The 16,903-nt window shown below is 43.2% G+C and overlaps 1 protein-coding gene and 2 long non-coding RNA genes across 5 annotated transcripts; 2 read left to right on the top strand and 1 right to left on the bottom strand.

Moving 5' to 3' along the window:
- LOC145430344 (uncharacterized) lies at positions 1-1,695 on the top strand. The gene is made up of 4 exons (XR_013910860.1): positions 1-150; positions 224-285; positions 460-871; positions 946-1,695. It is a non-coding gene; the product is annotated as an uncharacterized LOC145430344 (long non-coding RNA).
- A 5,812-nt stretch (positions 1,696-7,507) lies between these two features.
- LOC113027859 (uncharacterized) lies at positions 7,508-8,604 on the top strand. 3 transcript variants are annotated; one of them, XR_003273141.2, is made up of 4 exons: positions 7,508-7,719; positions 7,812-7,869; positions 7,964-8,465; positions 8,536-8,604. It is a non-coding gene; the product is annotated as an uncharacterized LOC113027859 (long non-coding RNA). The 3 variants fall into 3 exon arrangements; XR_003273140.2 differs by having other exon boundaries at positions 7,510-7,719; positions 7,803-7,869; XR_013911114.1 differs by having other exon boundaries at positions 7,511-7,719; positions 7,803-7,869; positions 8,035-8,465.
- A 4,162-nt stretch (positions 8,605-12,766) lies between these two features.
- On the bottom strand, positions 12,767-16,284 carry LOC113028603 (D(1)-like dopamine receptor). The gene has a single exon (XM_026179020.2). It carries the CDS (start codon positions 15,124-15,126, stop codon positions 13,801-13,803), a length of 1,326 nt encoding a protein of 441 aa, XP_026034805.2. The 5' UTR covers positions 15,127-16,284; the 3' UTR covers positions 12,767-13,800.
- Positions 16,285-16,903: the final 619 nt, after the last annotated feature.

The raw sequence follows: 16,903 nt of genomic DNA, 5'->3' as shown, positions 1-16,903 counted from the left end.
GAAGTTCATTCTGAAGAGGCAGAGCACAAATATAAGCACTTAGCACAGAGCTTCTGCTGATAGCATCTGTCAGACTGTTACTTCTGACCTGTTGTAGCTGAACTGTGGTGCAGTTTGAGATTTAAACATGGTGCTTGACCTGTTTCTCAGGTTAGTTTTGAGCTTTATTGTTTAGTGGTTTCGTTTGCGTACTTGTACTTATAGAGAACTTTTATCTTAACAGGGTTTCTTGGGTTTGCTTCCTGCTGTTCAGCAGAGCAGCTTGTTTCCCTACAGTTATTCAAGGCAAGTGTCTATGATAACTGGTCTGTAGCTGCAGCAGGAATGTAGATTTTGAGGTCTTCTGAAACTGTTTTACTTGATAAAGCCTTTATTTCATTTCTTGACTTAGACTTTAAAACTTGGATTTTCTGTTTTTAAATTAAAAATTAAAAGAAACTGTGTGAAATCTGTTTCTAGTTTCAGATCAATTTGGTGATGACTGGACTTCTGATACTGGAGGGGTAGGGACTAGCAGCTTCGGAGGTGGAGGGGATGGTGCTGGAGGCTTTTATGGATCCTCATTTCTTGGTGGCGTTCCTTGGGTTACTGCTCCTGTAGGAGGAGCCCTTTCTCTCGATTCTCAGAGATGGCTGCCATCCAAGTCTTTCCCTGACTTCAGTGGCTTGTATACCTACAGTGTGCCACTGGGCATGGTCGCAGCACCTCCCATATTTCCTTCATCGTACATCGTCCAGTCTGGGAATGGCTACCAGCGGGGAAGAGAAGCCCTTTCTTTCTCTAAATACTCTGATGATATAGTTGTTCCTTTTCCTCTGACACAGTATCTAGGGTTTCCCTGAGACTGAGTTTCAAGAGCTGCGGATCTGAGGTAAGGGGCTACTTATAAGCATCTAGCACTTGAACAATCAAAACCTGTGTGGTAATTTTTCTTTGTTTCTGCAGGTGATGCTGACCCTCAGCTGTGCAAGAACTGATGTCTTCAAACATTAAACATAAGAAAAATTGCATTGACTGTCAATCATCTTGGTTTTAGATGTTGCAGTGTGCCGCTAACTCTACGGACAGTGAACCAAGTCTTCTAAATACAATAATGTTCACTGAATAATGGGTATCATGGCCTGTAAATAAATGCAGCAGGATAACTGGGTGCCAAAATTTTACTGATAGTGAGCTGAAAATACATTCCTGTGTCTAAGCTGCTCCCCAAGTAACACAAAAACATTGCCGGCATGAGTAAACCCATCATATGTTCCTACATCAGGTTTCTTACAACTGTGTATGGAACAGTAAGAAGAAAGTCGAGTTAGTTTTGTTCACATTTTTTTTTTTTTTTTTTTTTTTTTTTTTTTTTTCCCCCTCATTTGGTGAACATGAATTTCCTGAATAACCCATAACTATCTCGCTGGCTGACGAACCTTGCCAACCCGTTATGTGCAACCACAACACTCAAGTTTGAGCTGAGCTAACATTAGCTGGTTTTGTTGATGCTGTAAGGCTTCAGATGTGCAACCGTAAATGTCCTATGAATTTTTAGCACAACATTGACATAGCTGTAGGATTTAGATATACCGATATGAGGTATATTTTCAATGCAAAGTCAGTGCTATATTGATCATTCATTTTTTTACATAATTAACCTCTGTGCTCATGTTTTAATTCAACAGTCCAGTGTTTGGACTGTCACTTCATCTTTGTTGGTGTAACCCTCTGAACAAAATGTTCAAAAAGCAAGTCTTGCAACTCCACAGCCATCTGAAATGCCTGGAAGGACTTAAAATGTTGGTTTTTGAAACATAATCTAAATTAAGTTTAAGTGTTCATTAAAACATAAGAATTGTACATTCAGAATCATAGGTCATATCTATGGAGGCTTGTTTCCTGCACTGGGAAAAAACAAAAGTATAAGTCAGAAATGTTTTTTAAAAATAGCTTTTATGTTATCTTAGATTTTCAATTCATCCCAATATTTCATTTTTAAGTCAAAGTTCCACAATACTAACCTGAAGATTTTGACATATTGACTGTTTGAAAAAAGAAAGAAAATAAAAAGCAGGCAGTATATAAACAATATAAGATTAGGTTGACAACCTGTTCCCCTTGGAGGGTTACACTCATTTGCTCCTAACTGTTCAGTAGATAGGTAAAACACTTCCAAGTTGCAAGCTAAATGCAGGTTTTACCAGGTGTGGCTAATCACTGTAATTGTAACTACACACCAGAACTCTTACATCGAGTTTGTGGTTCGTACTGATTCTCATTTCAAACATAGTAAATGTAAGAAAAACTTAGTTTAGTTTATTTGTGCCCTACAACAACCAGCAGCCTGGAGCAGCGTGATGACGTCCATCTTTCACGTCTCATACATGTGAGGGACGCACACGTCATGAGTACAATGTTTTAAAGTTCCACGCAAATCCTTTAAATCATCACTCTGCTTTAAAAACAAAAGCTCGTTATTTTGTCTTTACAAGAAGCTTCGATTTCTTAAACTACTCTCAGCAGCTTCATGAGTAGAAATTGTGAAATTTCAGGTTGGGGGTAGATCGCGGTGAAATGAAACATTCAGACTGAAGTCCTGTGAAAACAGGCTAATGTGACTCCCAGCTTCATGCAGATCTCCAGCTATCCTCAAACACCTCCCACACTGCCACGATCACAGCGTCAGAAAGTTTGTGACTAAAGCATCTGCAGTCCTCTGTGATTTTCCTTTATCGAAGCAGCGAGCCACAGGCGAGGCCTCCGAGCTCGAAACAGCAGAGCCGCTTCTGGGGTTTCACTGTTTCACTCTCTGCACTCGTGTTTTCAGCAACAACCTTCTTATGAATGAATGTGAAAAACCCTGCAGTCACTGTGTGGGTGATCTCAGAGGTTCACATCAATCGGTCTAAGAGTCTGAGGCATTTTACAGGTCATATGAATTCTGGTTGAATGATAAGACATGAACGTGTTCTCAGTGTTAGTTTTAATGAATCCTCATTGAACCTTTGGACTCTCAGCTTCAGGCAGATCTGGAGACTCGCTGGGGTGAATGTGCTTGAAGGTATCGTCAGAGTATTTGGAGTGGGACAGGACTTCTGCTGCTCGCTGGTAGCTGTTTCTTGATTGGACAATGTAGGATGCAGGCAGGTACGGCAGCTCAGTCGTGCTCACCGGCACCTCATCAGTGTTCCAGACGCTGGCATCCGGGAGGTGACGAGGTGTCCCCCCTCCCAGGTAGAACAGGGCAGAAGGCCCCGCTGCAAGCTGTTCATCCCATGCGAATGCTGGATTGAATGGGGATGATCTGTAGGAAGCAGAGTTCCCACCACTATCAGCAGCATATCTGACTCCACGAGGGGGCAATAAAGCCTCGTAGACCGGACGGGACCTAAACACCACATGTGGGCGTCCACTGGTTCTCAAAGCTGACCGAGGGTTCACAGAGACGCTGGGAGGTTTCCTCACAGGTCCCAAAGAGCTGAACCAGGGGCCAGGAGACTGAACTTCAGGAGGACTGGACTCATCTGAGCTGGAATCGTAGGTCACAACAAACTTTTTTGGCTCGTACATGGGTACAGAACGCGGAGCTGGAAGGGAAGCTATCGGACTGCTTGGAGACTGGCTTCCAGCATGAGAACCAGCTAATGTTAGCTCAGCTCAAACTTGAGTGTTGTGGTTGCAGATAGCGGGTTGGCAAGGTTCGTCAGCCAGCGAGATAGTTATGGGTTATTCAGGAAATTCACCAAATCAGAAAAAAAAAATGGTGAACAAAACTAACTCGACTTTCTTCTTACTGTTCCATACACAGTTGTAAGAAACCTGATGTAGGAACATATGATGGGTTTACTCATGCCAGCAATGTTTTTGTGTTACTTGGGGAGCAGCTTAGACACAGGAATGTATTTTCAGCTCACTATCAGTAAAATTTTGGCACCCAGTTATCCTGCTGCATTTATTTACAGGCCATGATACCCATTATTCAGTGAACATTATTGTATTTAGAAGACTTGGTTCACTGTCCGTAGAGTTAGCGGCACACTGCAACATCTAAAACCAAGATGATTGACAGTCAATGCAATTTTTCTTATGTTTAATGTTTGAAGACATCAGTTCTTGCACAGCTGAGGGTCAGCATCACCTGCAGAAACAAAGAAAAATTACCACACAGGTTTTGATTGTTCAAGTGCTAGATGCTTATAAGTAGCCCCTTACCTCAGATCCACGGCTCTTGAAACTCAGTCTCAGGGAAACCCTAGATACTGTGTCAGAGGAAAAGGAACAACTATATCATCAGAGTATTTAGAGAAAGAAAGGGCTTCTCTTCCCCGCTGGTAGCCATTCCCAGACTGGACGATGTACGATGAAGGAAATATGGGAGGTGCTGCGACCATGCCCAGTGGCACACTGTAGGTATACAAGCCACTGAAGTCAGGGAAAGACTTGGGACTCAAGCTTGTTTTGAAGTGAGTAGTGAAATTTAATGCTGTCTGATTTAGTAGTTTATCTACAGAGACTTGTTTGTTTTTTCACAGGGTTTCCTGCATTTGTTTCCTGCTTTTCAGCAGTGGATCTTGTTTCCCTGTAACAATGAAAGGTAAGCTATTCCTTCAACTTCAGAATGCCTAGAAGCTTAAATTAACTTGGCTTTACAAGCTTACATTTAGTTGAAATCTTTTAATTCAGGGCAAACTAGTCCAGCTTTAACTGCCAGTGCTAGAAGTGCTAGCAATAAAAAACAGAACTGATCGTTAACCCAGGCCTTTACCGATCTGGTATGGGGAATCTCATTCATTTTTATACATTTCAACAAATGCAGTTTCTGATCTTGTGTACCCTTGGCAATTCCACCATCTTGAACTCTACAAATTATACTAACTCTTGGGTCAAACTTCAGCTGATGTGGAAAGTGTGTATAGTCTGGTGTTTTGTTTTTGTTTTTTTGTTGTTTTTTTGCTTGCATTAAAAATGCAGGAAAGCATGAGGCTTGGAATACAGAGACTTCCCCTATCATATGGAAGATATAGTAATGATAGGCATAGTCTGGCTCGTCTGTTATTCCAAATGAATTTGGTGCGTATTATTTTTTTGCCTTTGTGAAGAAGTCATATGGAGGACTAAGAGGAATGTTTACGCGTCCAATCAGAGATTGGCGGCATAGTCCACCAATTGATTCAACAACAGAGTTGATTGTTGGAGCATGGTTTGCATGTGCCAAATCATCTATCTTTGGAGTGGATTTTTCTTATATTTATCACACACACACACACACACACACACACACACTAGACGGGTAAGACTGTCTCTGGCAACTTGAATGGGTGATTTAATTCTCTGAGAATGTTTAAAGGATGGCTGATTTGGATTGACTAATTTTATACCCAGAGATGTTGTAGGGTAAATTGTTTTGAGTAGCTGGGGAACTGAGCTCTTTAATTTGGACAACATTAAAATGTAATCTGCTCTCTACAGCTTCATGCTGGTTTTCAACGACAACTTTATCCTCGGTAAATTTAGAAAGGCCAAGCACTACCCCCTTACTGCTCAGTTCTTGACTGTACTCCACAAAAAAAAAAAAATATATATATACACACACACACACACACACACACACACACACACACACACACACACACACCATTTGTTTCTGGTTTGATGCACTGAAGCTTAAAAATGAAACACGAGCACTATCCTAATTCTCACCTATTTGGGGCAATAAGGCCTTTGACCCTGGTTGGAAAGATTCGGGTTTTAAAATGTGGGCTGCCAGAGGTTTGTGCAAAGTTGCAGACCTATTTGACAAGGACACCCTAATGTGCTTTAATGACTTGACATGGAAATTTGGCATTCCAACCAAACATTTCTTCAAATTTCTACAGATCAGAAGCTTCATTTCAAAAATCCCTAACACTGCCCACTCTAAACTCATTAAAGGGCACAGCAATAAACCATCAGCTGAAGAAGGGTTTAATATCCCGTCTTTATAACAACCTCAGGGACAGCTCTCAAACGTCCTCAGAAAAAAAGATTTGAATGGTGTCAAGACTTAAAGTGTAGAATAACCACAGCGGAATGTCAAAAAGCCTACTTGAAAGCCCAAACACAATCTATAAACACCCAATTTAAACTAATCCAGTATATATTAGAACATATATCACCCCAACATTATTAAACAAATTTGACCCTAACGTTCTGGACACGTGTTAAATGTGGGGATAAAGGTACACTGATGCATTGCCTATGTGAATGTCCAGAAATCCCAAAATTTTGGACAGAAGTTTTAGATGTATTAGTGCGAATTACAAGTGCTAAGCTGAATCCATGTCCTAAATCCTAGCGATTTTCCCTACTGAGCAAAGTTCACCAAAAACCACAATCATCTGCCTGTTGCAGGCAAAATATAGCATAGCCAATAGATCAATAAATAAATAAATATTTTGGAAAAAATGCAGGAAAGCTCTTGATTAAAAGAGCATGTTGACATGCGGCGAGTGCTACGCTGTGGGCTCTTGCTGAATGAAGCTAGGACAGCCACTGATGTTTCTTCATTAGTGACAGTTTTCTTGCGTCCACATTTTGGCAAATCCAACACTGAACCAGTTTCACGAAACTTAGCCAGCAGTTTGCTAACTGTAGCATGGGAGATGGGTGGTCTCGTAGGGTGTCTTGCATTGAAATCTGCTGCAATGACCCGGTTACTGCGTTCACCAGATATCAACACAATTTCGATCCGCTCCTCACGTGACAACCTCTTCGACATGTCAATGGCTGTGAACAAAGAGAAACTTGTAAATAACTCACGAAAGAATAAAGTTACGTTGAAACAAAGCACATCATTGTTGTTCTTGTGACATTACCAATAAGTTTCATGTTTCACATGGCCCTCTTCCTATTGCAAAAACAAAAGTTGTATCCAAGATGGCCGACTTCTAAATGGCCACCATGGTCACCACCCACCTTGAGGAGTTTGCCCCTCACATATACTAATGTGCCACAAACAGGACTTTAATATCACCAACCATTCCCATGTTATTACGGTCTATCCATATAAATGGCCCACCCTGTAGTATTACAAGTAGGAGCTCAGTCTTCTTCTTTATATTATTTATTGGTGGTTGGCAAACAGCAAAACGGTGCAATACTGCCACCAACTGGTTTGGAATGTGAACCAAAATGTTAACAAAATAAATAAATAAATTTTTTACAAAAAAATTAAAAACCTCCCAAACAAATGAGTCTGCCATAAAAACCAAATATGGTCTGATAACTTTCCCTTCTCGAGTTCTTATGAAACAAATAAACCAAGCCCAGTTTCACTTTCATATCACCAAGCATATCAATTCTTCTCTCTGCATCATATTTCTGACAATGCATCAAAACATGTTCTGTTGTTTTTTCTTCTCTATTGCAGTCAAACTTTCCTGTGCGGGGTTCAGTATTCTTTCTTTCTTACAGTTATATTGGCAGTTGGCAAACAATTGAAAGGTGCAGGGGTTCGGTATTGTTCAGATTCCAGGCTAAAAAGAATGCATCATTGACTGGGGAGTGATGGGCACCAGGTGAAGTGAATGAATTTAACGAGAGCTGCCAGCATGTTGAGCACCAATATAAGCCATGCATTTGCTGCCAGCTAGTTAACGGACACTGAGTTGATCTGTAAGCAGCTGGCAGCGTGTTGGTACTGGCCTGCTGTAGCTGACCCTTTTGAGGCTTAATCATGGTGCTTGTCTTTATTCTGAGGTTAGTTGTGCTGTTTGATGCTTGATGCCTCTTTTATATTTTAAGTTTTTTATTTTTTATTTTTTATATAAAACATGTTATAGCTTTAACAGGGTTTCCTGGATTTGCTTCCTCCTTTTTGGCCGAGGTGCTTGCCTGTTTTAGTTAAAGGTAAGTCTTCCTGTCTAACCTCAAGAGAGTTAGTCTTGGAAATCTAGCTGTAGCAGAACTGAACTACCCTTTTTTTTTTTTCTTTTTTTTCCAGAAAACTGTAATTTTATACTTGACTGAAAAGCTTGGTCTGCTAAACCAAGTAATAGAAAGGTTTTCTTTCAGTGCTACTCAGAGCAAAATTTTCAAGAGCTTCATTGCAACTTGACAAGCTCAGTTTCAGCAAAAACTCTGGAAGGGTTGGTATTGGTGGCTTTACTGGATCCTCATTTTTTTTGCTGGCTTTCCATGGGTACATGCTCCTGTAGGGGGAGCTCCTTCCTCCTTTGACCCACAGTACTGGATGCCCTCTCAGACCTATCCTGACTTTAATGCCTGGTATACCTCTCAAGTGCCACTTGGCATGTTTATGGCTCCACCTGCATTGCCTTCATCCTACATCATCCAGAACGGCAATGGTTACCAGCGAGGAAGAGAAGCCTTTTCTTACTCCAAATACACTGACGATGTCTACAGCCCCTTTCCTCTAAGCCCTGTGCTGCCACACGATCCAGAAAGTGTCCCAGTGGTTGATTCTCAAAGGATAAAGGTTTGAGGTAAGGCACAGTTACGAACCAACTTGCTTAAATTTGGAGAAACATGTGTAGTGACTTTTTGTTCTTGCAGGTCAACTTGATGAGCTGAGCCTGGGCCTCCATGCATCATGTGGTCATTAAATACACTATAACAACAAAATCTGTTCTCCAGTCTTTTACTGGGCAACCAGTCATTAGGTCAGCTTTAGGTTTTTGTGGACAATGTCAGACACTTTGACGTTTACACATTCAGCATAGCCAGACTTGGCCTTAACTGGCTGAACCTGACACCATCACGGTCAGAGGTGATGGGTTACAACTTTCTTTAAACTGGCTGATATACATGGACACAAAGGTTGTCTTGCAAGTCACGTGACTCTGTCACATTGGATGAATGATGATGAAAAGCATAATGAAGTGAAAGGCAACACTATAGCAACTACAACTCAAGACTTAAAATGGTGAGAATAACTCAAATGTACTGAAAATACTCAACCAAGACCCGAGATCCCAAAGTCAAACCATGGACTGACAATTAAAGCTATAGTGTGTAAAAGTTTAACAGATGTCAGCAGCTTGCAGAATTCTACTGAATTACCTCCAGAAACTTATTTGCGTAAGCCTGGCTACAGTGGCTAGGATAACTTATTTTTCATCTGTCAGAGACAAAACCTTAAATTTCAACTGTAGAAGGCAGTCAGTCCACTGTTTACCTCAGCTTTCAATGCCAGGTGAGACACAGTTGAACGATTTATCAGCAGGAAAGTGACTGTTAGGGCATTGGAGCCTAATGTTAGCGTCTAACTGGCTGCTGTTATTTAGCTCTTGTCAGCTTTCCAGAGATGAGGGTCACGTGTCTGACCTGGGAGCGTGTTTTTGTGTTAGAGCACTGACTTAAATGAAGACATTTTAATAAGATGCCAGTGGCGTCCTCGTTCCTTGTGTTTTTGTGAAGGGGATAAAATGTAGGGTATGACTGTGCAGAAGTGAATCTAAATGTACCTTCACGCAAACACCTTTGACTTCTTTCTCCTTCGGTTTGCACATTGCATCTCCGCTCTCTAGCACCACATACGTAAAACACCATTAGTTGCAAGGCAGATGTCCTTTCCCTCCACTGTATTCAGATATAGTGGCTTTCACAAACTGCCAACCCACTGATATTTATTCTAGATTAATTATATGGGTCAGGTTAATGGAAGATGTAATTAGACACTAATCTGTATATTTGAGTACAGTATCCTTTTTACTAAGAAATTACTGATTTTACATTATAATTTTTGTTATATCATGAAGGCAGAAGAAATGACTCAAATCTACTCTATTCTAATTCTAAGCGCTCCGATTTTGAACACATTTTGAAATGGGAGTTTCCCCTATCGTTGAATTTGTTGGTTTCTTCTCTTGTTTTCCCTCCATGTGGTTGTATGTGTTTTATGCAAACACTTGAATACCTCGGAGAAGATGAACACTGTTAATCTTCTCTGGCGATTCGCCTGGCTGTCATTGAAACGCCAGCATTGGCACTGAGTGACTTCAGAGAGCGAATGAAAGAAGGCATGAGCACAATCCTGGCCGCTTTCTCCTGGAGATGAAAGAGTGTGTGTCACAAAGAGCTCTTAAGTGTGGTTGTCTGTTTCTCTGTGCAACCTTTCACCTCTGCTGCTGCTGTGGCTGCAGCAACATTTCTACATGTGGAACAAAAGCTTCAAACAGGGGAAGCTAGTGCAATACTGAGCACTTTTTCTGTTTATTTAACAAAATGTTATCAAAGAAGGCACTAAGCTGACCAATGAGGTGTCGTAGTCACATCTTCATTATGTTAAACATAAGCATAGTGATGTGTGTTTGAGTGCACAGAGCTCTGAATGTAATGTGACAGAAGCACGTCCATAACTGAAACGTTGAATCAGCATTATGTATATAATAAGGGCCTCAATACAGAACCTTGTGGCACACCATAGGTGAGGGAAGTGGAAGATGACTGTACTTAAAACCTCAGCTTGGATAACAGATTCTGGTTATACTTCTTAGATTAAAATATATTACAGATATAAAGTTATATGCAGACGACAGTGTTTCATCGTGTCATCCTGCTGATTTATGAGCACAAACTTGGATAAATTTGTGATTTGCTCAGTTGCCTTGATGCTGCTGCTATAAACACTCAAGAGGTTTCACATAGTCCTGAACCTGATGGAGACTCCATATTGATATTGGGAACAGTGGAGCAGTTTTCACTGACTGAGTGCAGACTAACAACTGTTTAGAGCAATCTGAAGCCAACACAAACATCTGAAGGGTCTATTGCATATTGAAATGGAGTTTGGAATTCTGGCACTTCATCGCCTGGAAGAAGTTTTACTACTTCAATAATCCAATTCAGGGTGCTTGTTAATTGTACATATTACTATTAAGATATTTCTCTCTGATTTCTGCCAGTGCTGGACCCACCCACTATGCATCATATGCTTTATTTCCAGAAGTTTCTGATTGGAGCAAATTCCAACTTCACAGCCTGTACATGGCTGATTACTGCAGGGAATAAGTGAGATTTGCAGGCATGCACTGGGCTGAAAATCAAGTTGTTGATGCAGTGGTTGAGCATTACACAGGCTGCAATAATCATGATCATGTGACTGTGCAACATGGTTTCTCCGCTTGTTTTTATTACGTGTCTGCCTCACACATGTAACATTTCAGTCTGAGCTGACTGATGTTCATCGGGTAGAAAGAGCTGCAGTTTTATAAAAGAGTGAAACATTTCCATAATGGCACAAACAGATTTCTGTGTTTGCTGTTAATGACCTGAAAAGTTTGTGGTTAATATGATTTTTGATTTTCAGCTTTTCCTGTTGTACATGTTTGTGAGAGATGGAGCACCACACTTTCAGCGCCATGCTGGACCCTGGTGTGCCGGGATTGGCTGCTGGGTGTCTGTCAGTAACAGTCAGAACAACAAACGTGGTGAAATCTCTGCAGCGATTTCTTCTTCTCTGAGTTCATGTTTTCAGGATCAGTGAGAGAGACTCCAGAGGACACCTGCAAGCTGCCTCGGATCACCCAAACTTCCTTTCTCAGGGCTCTCTGTGACCTTCATCCTTGACTCTGAATGCTAATCAGCTCTGACCTCTCCATCTGGATCCACTCAACATCACAGTGCTCCACCTGTTCCACATCTCCACCCAGGGACATTTTTGGGGGGGACATTGAAGCCAGACTTGAGTTTGGTTGTTGAATTTCCTTTTTTCTTTTTTGACTGTTGATGAAAATTTGCATTTCCCCCTCAAATCTCAGTATTTTGGAAGCGTGGTGATGCTGCTGCCTTCACCTTTGTCCTACATTTAACATTAAAGTCGCTGACTTGTCGGGTTCCTGTGCAGTAAAACAACAGTCTGGCTCTCCCTCACCTCAACACAGTGAGGGAGATTTACATGAAATACTGACATTAATCTTGAACTGACCCAAAGCTTCAAACAGCAACATGACAGTAACTTTAAAGTGCAATTATTGTGCTCAATTTCATTCTTGGACTATGCTAAAGGAGCTTTGCATGATCGCGGTTTGTAATAATCCTTTATCTCACAGTTCCTGCTCCGTCTGAAACGAGCTGTTAGAAAAGGTTTTCAGTCTCTGTGAGTCTGCAGAGCTTTGCCTCAGCTCACCAACAACCAGCAGCCCAAAGCTTTCCAGCAAACTCCATCGTGGAAACGCTCATCTGGCTTTTGTTCAGCTTCACATTCAATTTGCATGTACAAACGCCAACAGCCTGCAATTACCTGAAGGGCCAATTAGATGCCAAAATTAATGATGTAATTGTTATTAATGATCTGTCCTCCATCTTTACCATATCAAAGGGAGGTTCAGTCAGTGGGTCTGAACACTCAGATCAAACAGCTTTCAATCTGTGGGCATCAAGTACAAGTCAGGGCTTAGGTTTAAATTCAAACCACCATCGATATCCGTGAGTTTAAGGTCATTTGTATTACATCACACAACTTTATTAGTTTATGTGTGATGATGTGTGCCATCCAGACAGTGTCACTAACGAGAGCAGAGAACAATCAGGACGGATTTTCCCCTCATTCCCGACATTCAGCCTGTTAGCTTGGTGCCATTTAAAGTCTCTGACAGACACTCCTGACGTTCCTGAGATATTTAACCTCATTTGTGTCTGTTGTTAAGTGCACAGTATTGTTGTTCAGCAGCTGCAGATTCAAACAAAGATGAAGGATTCTTGAGCAAAGAATCTTTGATTAAATTGATCTGCTAAAGGAAAGAAGTACCTTTAAAGAGTTATCGGTTTAACAGTGAGAGGAAAAGCCTGTGAACGGTGCTGTAAACACAAGTTTACATTTTACTATAAACTGAAAACTCGGCGACAGAAAAATCTTGTTTTTACAGTGCTGATGTAAACTCACACAGGATGAATTATTTTAAAGCTTGTTTATCACTGTTTGGTGTGTGGGTTTTATTTATTTATTTATTTATTATTATTATTTTTTTGCTATGACAAGAAGAGAGGAAAAAAAGTCACGAACATATAAATTGTGTCTGTTTCACTTATTTCATTACAAAAGAAAACCCTGAACTCCCTGCGTGGGCTGTAACACGCAAACACGTCATCAGAGCCACGAAGGGGTCCATGCAGTGTCTGAATACTGGACACCAAATATATCAGTAAAAGTATATGTCATCATGTCGTGGTAGCAACAACTGATTGGTTGTTAGTCTGTGTGATCAATCATGAAGTTTAACACTGAAATCAGGATTTAGAAAAGCAACTCAGTGATCATAAAGCAGGATGAGGTTTGTTTTTAAAATTCAGATTTGAGCAGAATTCCAACAAATGTGCAGTGACATTTGACAAACACACAACTGCCTGTTTGACTCAATGGATCATTTTGGATTTGTGCTTTTAGTCAGATCTTCTCAAGCTTCACGTGGTGGTGGGGAAAGTACCAGAGGAACCAAAACTGTGGAGGTTTGGTCCAAATGAAAGAGTCGAAGTGAGTCTCAAGCAAAGAGTTTAATGTATAAAGAGCATTAACAGGAAATGGTAAGGCGTTCCAGTGACTCGGACAAACTCTGTCATCTGTTTTTATGTCCAGATGTTGGAATATTGGGAATGAGCAGAACAGACCTCAGAGTGACAAACACAGAACGACCTCCTGCCTTCCATCTGAAGTCGGGATGATGATGATGATGATAATGATGAGTATCCATTTTTTTTTACATCCTCTCAAATGTTTGATGGAAAAATCGTCCACACTTAAATGACCTGACAACAGGAAAAAAAATCCTCTCCTCTCGTTTAAAGTCACAAGCAGAAGGTCAAAGGTCAATCCCGGTCTGCTCACAGGTCCTGGACTTGACCAGGTATCACGTAAAAGTCTGCCGGTGCATCGTGTCCAAAGGGCATCATGTCCAGAGAGATCTCGGCCTCGCACTCGTGCCGCAGGATGGCGGGCAGCAGCAAGTTCCGGCGGATCCTGGAATCACCGGAAATGGCCGAAACTTTATCGAAGTCGCGCTCGAGCTCCGCCGGCGCAGCGCACACCTCCTTCTGCAGGGTGGTGTCGTGGTGGGACGCCAGCTCGTTACTGAAGTCCACCGCCTCCACCGCCGAGGTGGCGCAGTAGCGGCTGCAGCCCAGGATGGTGGAGAAGGCCTTCCGGAAGTCTGCGTTGAAGGCGTAGATGACCGGGTTCAGGGACGAGTTGGCCCAGCCGAACCACACGAACACGCTGAACGTGGTGTCGCTGACGCAGGGCGGCGCGCCCAGGCGCTCCAGGCGGCAGAAGGGAACCATGCAGTTGAGCACGAAGAACGGCAGCCAGCAGAACACGAACACGCCCATGATGACCGACAGCGTCTTCAGCACTTTGGTCTCGCGGCGGAAGGAAGTTTTCAGAGAGCTCTCCTCGTGCGCGGAGGCGCGGGGCCGCCGGTGCACGGCGCGGCAGCCCCTCTCTAGCGACGAGATCCGCCGGATCTGCGTGCGCGCGATGCGGAAGATGCGCGTGTACGTGCCCACCATGATGAGCACGGGGATGTAGAAGCTGATGAGGGAAGAGGAGATGGCATAGGTGCGATTCAGGCTCGCGTTGCAGTCCCCCGGGTCCGTGGCGTTCTGCGCGCCCGCGCGGTGCCAGTTGAGCTGCACGGGGATGAAGGAGATGAGCACAGACAGCGTCCACGCCACACCGATCATCACGCACGCGAACCTGCGCGTCATCCTGCGCTCGTAGCGGAACGGGCTGGAGATGGCCCAGTAGCGGTCCATGCTGATGATGCACAGGTGGAGGATAGAGGCCGTGGAGCACATGATGTCGAACGCCACCCACGTGTCGCAGAAGCGGCCGAACAGCCAGACGCCGGCCACCTCGGACACGGCCCTCCACGGCATCACTAGCACGGCCACGAACAGGTCGGACACGGCCAGAGAGATGACAAAGGCGTTGGTGACTTTGGAGCGAAGGTGGCGGAACTTGATGACGGCGGCGCACACCAGCGCGTTCCCCAGCAGCGTGGACACGATCAGGACGCACAGGACGCATCCGGTGAGCGCGCGGAGGCTGAGGTCACTCCCGTGCGCGGGGCTGTCCGCTGCCGCCGTGACCACTGGGTGCTGGCTCTGGTCCTGCCGCTGGTTCCGCGTGTGGTTGTAGAAAGTCTCCATGGACACTCGGACTGTCCCTCCCTCCCTCCGGTATACTCAATCCACGCGAGCTCAGAGCTCTTCAACACTTACATATAGCGCACGTGAAACGCACACTTCAAATGTTTCGGTCTGTAAAAGAACAACCAAAAAAACAACAACCCCGAAACAAAATCACCTCCAGGCTGAAGTGAAATATCTGAACCGAAGCGTGGAAAGTTCACGCCGAGTTCGTTTGCTTCAGTTTCTTTATGTTTTTAATGTGCCAAAGACGTCTGCTCTCGTGTTAACAGGTCACGGGAGAAACAAACACTTCCACCCACTGTTTAACAAACTTTGGAAACAGCAGTTTCATCAACGAGTGATCCGGTTCTCAGGAGCAGACCCCGGCACCATCTGGACATGTCTCCACCCGTCGCAGGGCTAACAGGTGCACCAGCCGACCCGACGTGTGTGTCCCACTGTGGGAGGGTACCTGCAGAGAGCCACAGACACTCTAGCCGGGTCCGGAACCCCTGCTGCTGCGCACACCTGTCTGTGCCTGTCAGGGTCTCTCAGGTGTCCGTCTGCGTTACCTTTAATGGACCCGCGAGCTCCTTCCGGGGATCAGCTGGAGCAGTAATTAAGTTCTGTGTTGGTTTCTTTGACAGAAATCTGAAGGTTTCCCGTTTTTCTTCAAGTTCAGGTGTGTCTGATGTGGATCCACAGCAGCTGCTTTCAGAGAAGAGCTCCTCGGAGTGAGGAGGAGGAGGTGCAGCTCCTCGCTGCTGCAGAGCGAGCGCACTCACGGAGCCGCACGTTTGATGAAGGTGAGTCTGAACTGAGCTTTCCTGCCTGCAGGTCGTGAAACAGTTTGTTTAGACTTCCTCGCTGTGTGTCGCTCTCGGTCCTGCACAGCTTCAGTCTTCGTCTCACAGAACCTTATAAATAAAACTGCTTTTCCAGCTGCTCTCGGTGACCTTCGGCGTTTATAAGAGTTCTTTAAAAAAACAACAACTATAGTTTTAAAATAAAACATCATCAGCGGATTATAGGAAAAAAGTTTATCGTACCAGACAAAGAAAAATTAACTTACAGGTTTCGTTTCATTCATATATTTTTGTGGGCGCGATAATTAAAGATAATTAAAAGGATACGTTATAAACTCGTGTTGTTCGTTCTTTTGTTTTTCATTTACATATAAAAGCCATTCAAATATTTTGCATGTACACAGGCTGAATTCTGAAGAATGTTTTTTTTCTTCCTTTATTGCCATTTTTGGGTTGTTTTTAATAATCAGCACCATAATAATAAAACGTGGGACACTGAGTCTGCAATGAGACGTAAGCTGAACTTTAACCTCTGTCACAAAAGAAAACGATATGAATTAAAGGAGATGTGAACACCTCTGATGGGCCACCAGTAACACGCGGTCAATAGATTAGTTATCAATTAATTATCCAGATATTAGGAAGAAAGCAGAAGCTCGAAACATGATCACGTGTTCAGTTTTTAAGAGTTTGGTGACGTCACTGAAGCTGTCAGGTGTCTTTCTTTCCTTCAAAGATCAGGTGCCTCAAAGGCAGTGAAACTCTGGACACACGTCACCGTCACAGCCTGGCTTCCTGTTTCCTGTGATGCTGTCAGTTTTCACAGGAGTCCTGGGCAGTGGCGGTCCTAGCCTGTTTGGCGCCCTGGGCGAACCCTCCCTCAATCATAATTCGCTGTACAATGAGAAAAGGACAAATTGACAATGATTAATTAATATTGTGCTGGAAACAGTCCAAAAGATTCAGTCGGCTACATCAGTGTCTACTGT

The sequence above is a fragment of the Astatotilapia calliptera genome, chromosome 8 (genome assembly GCF_964374335.1).
Source record: "Astatotilapia calliptera chromosome 8, fAstCal68.1, whole genome shotgun sequence".
NCBI classification, from domain to species: Eukaryota; Metazoa; Chordata; class Actinopteri; order Cichliformes; family Cichlidae; genus Astatotilapia; species Astatotilapia calliptera.
Note: the sequence above shows the minus strand (reverse complement) of the source record. Positions and strands in the feature narration are given on the sequence as shown.

What these genes read in the sequence shown, in the direction of transcription:
- LOC113028603 (XM_026179020.2), bottom strand. Translation starts at nt 15,126, where the DNA reads ATGGAGACTTTCTACAACCACACGCGGAACCAGCGGCAGGACCAGAGC.